Below are 10,153 nucleotides of genomic sequence, written 5' to 3'. Positions count from 1 at the left end.
CTCCACCCTGCAGGGAAACACAAATTTAGATGTTGGTATCACCTAGCTTCTTGTCTTCAGTCTTTTCTCCCTCTTCAGTGGGAATACTTTATTCTGCCTTGTAGACCCTTAGTTTGCCTCCTCTCCTTGCAGCTGGTGTGGAGGTATCAATACCATTTACAAAGTGCAGGTTAGCCTTCATTCTTCCTATTGTGGGGATCATACAGAATGGCGTCATACAGAATGGCGTCTGGCTTCCCAGTGCTTGCCATTGACATGTGGATTTCCCATCTGCCTGTATGCTTGAAAAGCTCAACTGGACCCATCTGACTTATGGTCAAGTTCTAGCCTTACAAAAAAAACAACCAGGCAGACATGTTACCTTCATAGCATTGTTCAGGAGTGTCCCAGAACTGCGGAAACAGCCGTTCTCCTTCTGTTTGTAGGACAGCCAGACCAAAGCATCCTGGATGTGCTTCTCATCTATGAAGATGTAAGGCCGGGCCTGAGCAAAGGACTTGAGGACAAAGGCTGTGAGCCTGAAAGACAGAAAGAGCAGTGAAAGAGTCTGAGCAGGCCTGTTGTCCATCTCGGGTGACAGGGCCCATGTGCACATCATATATCTGGCAACACACACACTCCTCCTGGCTCTCTTTGCTTAGTAACACACAAACACTCTTGGGAAAAAACATATACAGCACTGGTCTTGGATTATTATCTTATATGGAAACACCATTCCCAGCATCTTTCTAGGCAGATACTAGTCTAGAAGAGCTGCCAGTGCAACTCTTCAGCCTTCCTCAGTCAGGATGTGAAACGCCACTCCCTTCTTCCCTGATTTATCTCCATTTCCTTCTTGTCTGCCATGGTCCTCAGAGCTTCTGGTGGAAGAATGTGTTTCATGGCTGATGAAGCCTAAATTAGTTTCAAATGGCTGATGAAGCCTATTACATCAAGTAGAAGGCAGCTCAGGGACCACACGAGCTCTGGAAAGCCTCTTCATCTGCAACAGCATTTCCTATTTACTGTCATGCAACATCATTATCGACGTGTAGGTGAGAAAGAGGAGCATATAGGGCAGGCATAGGTGCATAGGTGACATTGAAATCTCACCAGGTGTTCCCCTGTTGGCCATAACGTGGTCCAAAGGTGCTGTAAGAGCCATCTGGGTGCTTGTAGTTCAGCTGCCTCTGGTAACCTGCAACAGAGCATTAAAACACAATTCAGATGCCAGAGCAAGTCTGCTGAGGGATGGAGAAACAGAAAAACAGCTGTATCAGCAAAGGCAAAAGGGAGAGGAGTAGGTCAGTCCTATCCTAGTCAATAAGAAGTACTCATACATCCCCACCTCCATGCACTGCTTGTACTGCATGAGGAGAAGCAACCTCTGCCTTTCTGCAGGAGAAAAGCGAGACATACTTATGACAATGGACCAGTCACTGCATCAGGACACCTGACAACTCTGCACTGCATTGCTAAACAGTTAGAGAGCAGAGGGAAGTGGGTGCAATGATCAGGAACCCTAATGCTTAAGCAACAGAAAATAATAAAGGAAAAAGCAGTGAGGGGCCTTCTCAGACACAGAGCAGAGACCATCAGTTAATAAGAGAAACTCTTGCCACACTGGGCCGACATTCAACAGATCAACCCTAGGCAGGATTTGGAAAAAAGCCAACGCAGAATCAAAAGCCGTATCTCAGCTCACCGCTCACTAAGTATCCGATGGCCTTGGATTTGACCTCCTCACTCAGCTGCCCCGTCTTGTTCAGATAGTCCAGGACGTAGATGTTGGGTGCAAACAGCACCATGTTCTGCTCCCCACAGCCGAACGGCATCTGGAGGAGCTGGTGCAGGTTCTGCATGGCAGTGCCCATGATGTCACCTGGGGAGCAGGAGATACCAGAGGGATATTCACAATACTCAGGGCTGCCCATCAGAATCAGAGTAAGCTACTGAATGAAAGAAGTAGGGTATTTCAGAGAAGAACGAAAGAAATTCTGGATTGATAAAGATTCTGTAATGAAACACGGAACAACAGAGAAAAGAGGGCAATGAGAAAAAGGGCACTGGCAGAGAACCGTGAACAAAAGGACATGCAGGAGTGAGGTGTCCTGAAAACTAGGAGAAAAAGCTGAGGCCAGCACAGAGGGGCAGAAACAGCACATAGTTCTTCTGCCAGGCTGCTCACTCACCCAGCACTGAGAAATATGCTCTGCCTGAGTCTTGTACCACATTTGACGGTAGCGATAGCGAGAGCTTCTCTTTCACAGACGCCCCTGATAGAGAAACAAGACCCAAACAGCTTCAGAGCAGTCTCAAGAAATGGCTAATGGAAGAGGAGGAGACTTCAATGAAACAACAGGAACACTTCCTATGAGAAATGCCCTGACTTCAGTCACTTCAGTTTTCCCTGGCTGTAAGGCAATCGGCATGAGACCACCCCCAGCCACTGATAGGCCCTGATCGTGCCTCTACAGCTCTTTCCTGGAAAACAGGAGACAGTGCCTGTAACTCCAAGGTCAGCAGACAAGAGAGCAGGGATGCAAACGGTCATGCTAAATCTGTCCTAGCTCATATCCTAATGCTTAGGCAGAATAGTCCATTCTCTACGTCTTTCTTCTGTCTTATGTCTCCAGCTCCCAACTAATGTGTCATGTTTTGATTCAGTAAAAATATCAGCCTATCTGGAAAATAATAGAGGCAGCACTATCTTCCTTCTTCAGGAACATCCGACCCATCAAATTACACAGGAACAAATGGAGAGAGTAGGGAGAATGGGCTTTACCTTTTACACAGAGCACAGAGTTCTGGGTTGTTTCCTTCTCAATTCCTTCAGGCTTGGATGGGATGAAGGAAAAGAAGAGAGGTGAGAAGTTAGTGAGACAGGAAATATAGGCAGACAGAGGAACCCTTAACAGGGACAGGGGGATACGTCAAGAGAAAGGCAACTGCACTGAAGAAGGAGAGGCAGTCACAAACACTCCCTGAAATACAGAGCTCTGAAATAATAATTTATGCAAGTAAAAGAAACAGGATCCTAAGTGACTGGTGTTGTACATGGAGGAATGACAGGAAAAGAAGAGAACAATGCAGGACTGTCACATGGATGACGTGAAACTACTGTACCCAACAAGAGACATTTAACATCGTTGTAAGAAAAGGACTGCAGCACTACAGCAGATGCTTTTGTTAGCAAAAGCTCACAGTAGCTCTAGAGGGCTGTCCTGAAGAGATGTCTGCAGTGCTATTTATCATAATGCTGCAGATGCTTTAGGGGGAAAAAAACTGTCTGTTAATAATAGAAAGGGAAGATGTTGCACACTGCAATATCTGGTGACACTAACTGATACCATACAACATATTAGGCATACATTAAGAGGTTTTTTGATACCAAGAAAAGCTAAGAACATAGACTCTACCTGCCAGATTACCACACCCAGTATAATAAACCAGTGTTTTCCTATAAAGTATATGTGATGCTGCCACATAGTATTTCCTTCTGCACCATATCACAACAGTGACTCTTCTCGCCACAGGATAAACTGCAAAATTTTAAAATATTTTCATGGACTTTAATAATATCAGAAGTTTCAAGCCATTCTGCATCGTGATCTCATGGAATCATAGACCAGCCCAGGTTAGAAAGGACGTTGAAGGACATTTGGTCCAACCTTTCATGGGAAAGGCAGCCTAGATGAGATTATCTAGCATTTAACCCAACTGCACCACCGCGTATGCTCTAGTCCGTGGGAAAGCTCAGTTCTCCCTTCCGACAGCCCACATACCTCCACCAACAGCTGTCTGATGACCGTGTCCTTCCGCCCTTTCTCAGGGGTCTCCACGATGGTGTTCCCACAGGGCTTTGCATTCTGCAGGGCCTCAGTGGTCACTGAGAACTCCACCTGCCCTATAAGAAACACGGGTCAGCCGGCCCTCCCGGGCAGCACCAGGCAATGGGAGTCACTGCCACTTCCATGAATTTCAATTTGCAGGCTCATGGATGGGGATTTTCTACCACACCTGGGCCCTGCTGCTCTCCCACAAGAACCTACCTGTCTGTATCAAAAGCCACCCTGAAGCAGATAAGCTGCACTGCCATTGAAAGGTGACTTTATTTTGGTGACTCTTTTCCATAACACAGAACACCACAGTGGTGGGGCTCACCAGCCCCACTGCTGTTGAGCATGCTGCTGCCCTGCATGCACACCACAGCTGCTACCACAGCTCGTAACAACCGTGAAAACAAAGCAATTGTCCATGGGAGCAATAATCTAATCTCTGGAAGGATTGGGCTGACAGGGCATCCCTGCTGGCCAACAACTTCTCTGGCTTCAGAAGATGTTGTCCAAGTGCTGTAAGGCTTGATAATACCACATGTGGTACTAGACATAGCCTTGGGCACTATGCGTCCGCCAGCCTTTTCCTCTCAAATAACCCCAGAGGAGACAGACACCCCAACTTCAATGTTTCCCAGGACACTGTGTTGTTCCAGCACCCAATACAGCACAGAGAAACCCTCCTTGCAGTTTTCAAGCACCCTGAGACCTTTACCTAGAGATTTGGGAGTCACCAGCCAAGCCACGGTTTTCCTTCCGTTCTCACAGAGACAGTAAGATTCCTCCTCCTTTTCCACCGGAGTAGCCAGGAAGTGAGCAGACTGAGCCAGAGTCACACTGACCTGCCCGTTGTAGAGAGAAGCACAATCAGGGAAATGTGTTTGTGAGAGAGAGGGAGCCAGGAAGCCATAGCAATAGTTATTGCTTCAGTAGCAAAGGAGCAGGGAGCTGGAGCTGTGTGTTCTGCATTCGGAGTATACAGGAGGAATAACGTAAGAATTTCAGGGGAGAAGGGTCTAGGGATACCCAGAGGTAAGAAGGCTAGGTGAAGGCAAGGGGTGTGCAAGACAACATGCAAGTACAGAGAAAGATTTAAACCTTCCTTACCCTGATGCAGGTGGTCAAGTAGTTGAAAACGGTGGCTTTCAGTGTGAAGGACTCTCCACGCACCACAGAGTAGGGCATGGTGAGCTCTACAAAGAAGGGCTGGAAAGCCCTGAGGGACACTGTCGGAGACAGGCCAAACCCTGCATCTGCCGAAGTGCAGAACGCGTTGGCTTTCCACTCGGTGATGGTGTCGGGGATGGTCACATCCAGATCGGCTTTTCCCTCAGAGCTGGTGAAGCACAGACAGCAAGGACAGAGGGATGATTTTTACAGCGTTTTGGTGACTATTGGTACCCCTTTAGGCCTACTGAACGGTACTGCCTGTGTGAATGATGTGAACGATGGGGCACAGTATGTTTGTTACTGTAGGGCCACTTCACATCTTCTTCCAGACCCACAACCACGCCTTGGACAAACCTAAACACAGCTGAAGGTAATTCCATCTCAGAGGATTGCCACATGATCTCCACAAACAGTGAAGAGCTTCTTGGCATTGAAAAGGCTTGACAAACGTGGGGATTCATGTTTTCACCTTATAACACCAGTTATAAAAAAAAGGAAGGAACTAGCCCAGGTTGCTCACCTTGTAGGTACTAAACTCCAAATCCAAGTTTCAGGAAAATACTTTCGGACTGTCTCCTTCACCTCTTCAGTAGTGCTTTGAAGGCTGGCTGTCTCAGGCCTTGAACCTGATAAGATGAAAAAGAAATCAGCTACTGGTAATTCCAAAGAAGCAAGATCTGTATCAGCATCATGCTTTTGCCTGAGAAAATGGCCATCTCTGCGGCAGTCAGAAGTTGTGCTGGCAGTAGATACTTGCTGTGGCTGCAGTGAGCACTGGTGCCGTGAGCAGTGAAGTTTCAGGATCAGGGCTTATCAGCAAGAAGAGCTAGCCTTTCCCTCTGGTCTCCAGTGAATCTCACAGTTTGTGGGACAGCGCTTCACAAGGTTAAAACATGGATATTAGAGCAAAGAGCTATTTATGACGTTCTGCGTGAGCAGCATTTTCGCTTTGAGTCTTAACGTGATGTCCTTCTCCACACTATCAGGCTGGCTACAAATGGAACATCACTCGGCTGCAGGGTTTTTTGTAGGGTCATTGTGACTCAGAAAACCATCTCCCTGCCAAATGTATGGCCTCCTCAAGAACTAGGCTGAAGATGCTCAAATTAAATTAAAACCATGCAGTTGGAATTTGTGACTAGAAGTTTTCACATGCAAAAATTATTCCCAAGAAAATATCCTGAATTTGGGATGAAATTTGGTAAAAACAAGCCTTTGTTTTACTTTTGAAAGACTGTAAAACAAAAATGGGGTGGGTGGGACTTGGTTTGCTTGGCTTTTACAAACAGAAAGAGAAATTCACCCAGACAGATAAAGAAAAGTTCTTAACTAAATTCTAGTTTTGGTTATTTTTAGTTTGGCTAAATTAATTTCTACCTTGAGATAACAGTTATATAGCTAGCCTATATCCATACTAACGGTACACCAGGCACCTCCAGAGCCTGAGGAGTGTCAGGGCATGAGTGAAAGATGCTATCAGAGATGTATCACTGGCAAGAGTGACAGGTGGCTTGCTTATATTTGTCTTCCATGGTATTTCGGTCTTCTTACTGCTGCCTATTTCCATTTAAAATAATTAAAAACACGTATCCTGCATCTTAGCAGCTTGTGTCAGAAGTTTAAATCATCTTAAAACTGGACATGTACAAAAGCACAGGTTCTTGTGCCAAGGGAAAACTCTCTGAATTGATTATCCAGCTAGAATAGCTTGGATTTTCTAAGGTATTTCCCTTAACGTGAGACTTTGGAGGATGATACGGCCAATTGTGTCACCCAAACATCTACAGTGTGAGAGTTAAAAATATGGTAGGTCCATTCCAGACTGGACTTCTACTACACACATCTCACCATTCTAAGCCCCCAAAGTTTACCAGCTTGTCACTGAAAATTTTGTCATCCACTTCCTCTGGTTTTGACCATATGTAAAACTGGATGAGTCAATGAAGACAGACTGAAAATGGTATTGGAGACCCCTTAAGTGATATGTGGGAAAAGAAGTCTAAAAGCCTAGTGGACAGAGAATTCAGCAGCAGAATAATATCCTCTGCTCTGCCAGAGTCCTTGAAAACTACCTGGTTCTGCTGACTTCTAATGTGAGGTTATCAAAGCTTGTCTATTGACCTTCTCAACCCAGCAAAAGAAGTAAGCCCCACACCCATGCAGAAGCTGACATCTGTGAATCCACCAGTTCAGTACTACTTCCAAGGGTTCAGTTCACAACCCCAGCCTTTGTTTAAGTGTTCATCCCAAACACAGACAGGATCTCTGCTCAGGACAGAGGCGATAACAAAACCCAGTATCTTTACCGGTTCTTCTCATTGCATACATAGGTGCTCCATGCATGGGTGAAGGTCCTCGAAGATGGCCTACTTCAACCATGTGATTCTCAGGGCTGCAATACCAAGGTTTCCTCACCTTGGTATTTGTGAAAATCTTTAAACCCATTTCCTATGGGAGAGAAACCCAACACTTCTTTTGTTAATGATTCCTGTTGAGGTTTACACAGCAGACATGACATGAGTATTTTACTGCCTCAGAAGGCGAAGCTGTTACCATCTGTGGATTGCACCTTGAAATGAGCCCCCCAACCTTGGGTCTGGGTGCCTGGTTGGCTCAGAGAGACTGAATAATAGATCCACTCTGTTTCTAGGGCACTGGTTCCAGGCCAATTCCAATAGGCCAATTCCGGCCTAGGGGTTAGGATGAGCCAGGGATTAGATATAGTTTTCTCCCTGGAAGGAAATGTCTGTGGCTATGATGCAGCTCGAGGATGTATTGATTTATTTGGTTTAACTTTAATGGCACAGGATTATTTACTTCCCATTAGAACCTCCTTTCAAGACAACCTCAAAGCTTTCCCTTTAAGAAGAACACTTTGAGACCGATCCCTTTCCCACCAAATGGGGAACAAAGCTGACAAGACAGGTGAAGCTTATGACTCTCACTGAGTCATAAGAGAACTGGCCTCTGGATAAAAATTAGTGCCAGATCATTCAGATTCACAAACTCTTCCCTTGTTATGTTACATCATGCCACAGAAGGCTTAAGCATTTTCAGTCCTTCTCCCACTCCAACCATGCAAGAGGGCTATACCTTTAGGATGCTGTAAGCGTCGTCTTCGTTCATCTCCACTACGGGAGAATAGGTGATCCCATTCAGAACTATCTTCTCCAAGGGGACGCAATTCTCCAGGGGCTCCTCCAAGAGCATGTCGGGACCATGGATATAGTCATGCAATTCCTTCACTGGCAGCAAGCTATACACCTAGGCAGAAAGAGCCAGGTTATTTGGCATTTTCGGTACCCACTGCCACAAAACACAACTGAGGAAGTTGGATGCAAGCACCATAACAGTCCCATCACCCGCACATACATCCACACAGCCACTGTGGTAGGGGCGATGGAAATGAGGGAGTCAAAAAGGAGACCCAAATTCGGAGATATTGCCTCTTTTGCTATAGACAGCCTGTTACTCTGGTTATTATAGCTCTCATACAAAGAAATTACACCGGCCAGCTTATCTGCAGTGCTTTGTCCCAACTCAGGGATTGTTGTTTGCTGCTCGGCATGAGTGGAATAAACTCTCTGACACTTTCAGATGCTACTCCAAGAAAATGAATCCATGGCTGGAGAGAATAACTGAAAAATGACCATCAAACACAGAACACTGTTTGGTTCTGGCCAAGAGAAGCAGGCCCCTTGAAAGACCTTCCTAATTTTCATCCATACAGTTGAACAAAACCCCTAAGAAACATCTGCTGCCCACTTCTCTTTTTTTCCCATTGGAGGAAGAAACAAATCAGCACAGGGCTGTTTTGTCAGCATGTCAGCATTGACAAGAGGGGCCATTCACTGTTTCCACTCCAGCACTGTGATGCACTTACTCTAATAAGGCTCCAACTTGCTCCACAGACTGAGCACTTACAGAGCTGGGTGACAGGTCAGCTTCTGGCTTCATGAGGAGAACACTTTTGTCCACAGCACGGACAGCACAGAGGGAGTTCGGGGAGGCTCTGAACAGCAAGTGAGCATCAGAGGAAGGCAGGCCTTCAGAAGGAGAGAAGCTTAAGTCCACCTGTAGCCAGAGGAAAAGCTATGTCACAGACGCCCTACCTTTGCAGGACTTTTATATCCACTTGAGTGCATCAGTTCCACCCTTACAAAGCCCAGATATGCATGCGCACACCACACCCTCACACCCCCACACTCGCTGTGTTACTACAGAGCTGGGTTTCTTGCCTCCGGTGCCAGAGGAATCAGCACGAACAGTACTTGGCAACTTCAAGCATCACAATTGCTCATAAAAACTTTAAGGCAGTTTTGGGTTTTATGCCACTGCAAATGTGATGAGATAATCCCTCGTAGTGGCTAGACCTGTTCAGGCAGCTGGACATGGTCTTGAACCAGGTCCAGTCACTGTATTGCACCCAGATATTGTATGTGGAGAGGAAAGAGGCTTGCAAAGACCTTGCTTAGCAGATTCTTTGGTAACATGAGAGGCGGTGATGCCTGGATCAATATTGCAGAATCCACTGGCTGGTAACAATTCTGAAGAAATGGCCTGCTGGTTGACTTGTGTGCCTTCCCCAAAACTTAACTCACAACTCTCATGACTCTCTACCAACCTCTGCACTGGAAGTTCTTTCTTGCAGAAGTTGCTGTCATCACCATCTCAGATGACTTTGTAATTAGATGGCTGACCTGCATAAATCTTCCCACTCCTTGGAAGTACAAACCCTCCCCTAACATGCAATGATCAAAGCATCCTAGGAGTAAACATGTTGCCTGACCAAGCACCATCAGCTGTCAGTCCCTCTCATGTCCCAGCCAAACCATAGCATGCATTCTGCTGACACCCCACACCTCTCCCAGGGTGGACTCATAATCTTGAGACTGCAAAAACAATATTCTTCAGAAAATGGCAGGAAAAGGGCTGTAGCCAGCTTGTTACTAGGAAGACTGTCTAGCACAGAGATAGCCCAAAGTCTGTCCTATCTGCTCTGACGACAGCTTTGAATTCAGGATGCTGTCAGAGAGGAAAGCAAGTAAAGCATTTGGCACTTGACTTGCACCCAGACCTTAATACAGTGCATAGTATTTCCTTTAATAGACGAATACAATTCAGGTGACAAAGCTCCTTCAGTGACACCAGTCTCATTTAGCTTGTGT

The 10,153-nt window shown here is 46.1% G+C and overlaps 1 protein-coding gene across 1 annotated transcript in view; it reads right to left on the bottom strand.

Moving 5' to 3' along the window:
• Nucleotides 1–361: 361 nt before the first annotated feature.
• Nucleotides 362–10,153, bottom strand: part of A2M (alpha-2-macroglobulin) — a gene marked incomplete at both ends in the record, with an annotated part of 18,294 nt that continues 8,502 nt past the window's right edge. The window contains 12 exons of the mRNA XM_010138593.1: nt 362–518; nt 1,093–1,177; nt 1,685–1,861; nt 2,172–2,255; nt 2,765–2,816; nt 3,765–3,886; nt 4,531–4,657; nt 4,923–5,151; nt 5,506–5,611; nt 7,292–7,433; nt 8,079–8,249; nt 8,910–9,059. Coding sequence (XP_010136895.1) covers nt 362–518; nt 1,093–1,177; nt 1,685–1,861; nt 2,172–2,255; nt 2,765–2,816; nt 3,765–3,886; nt 4,531–4,657; nt 4,923–5,151; nt 5,506–5,611; nt 7,292–7,433; nt 8,079–8,249; nt 8,910–9,059 — 1,602 coding nt within the window. The remainder of the gene's footprint in view (nt 519–1,092; nt 1,178–1,684; nt 1,862–2,171; nt 2,256–2,764; nt 2,817–3,764; nt 3,887–4,530; nt 4,658–4,922; nt 5,152–5,505; nt 5,612–7,291; nt 7,434–8,078; nt 8,250–8,909; nt 9,060–10,153) is intronic.

The sequence above is a fragment of the Buceros rhinoceros genome, unplaced genomic scaffold (genome assembly GCF_000710305.1).
Source record: "Buceros rhinoceros silvestris isolate BGI_N320 unplaced genomic scaffold, ASM71030v1 scaffold28766, whole genome shotgun sequence".
Classification (NCBI taxonomy): Eukaryota; Metazoa; Chordata; class Aves; order Bucerotiformes; family Bucerotidae; genus Buceros; species Buceros rhinoceros.
Note: the sequence above shows the minus strand (reverse complement) of the source record. Positions and strands in the feature narration are given on the sequence as shown.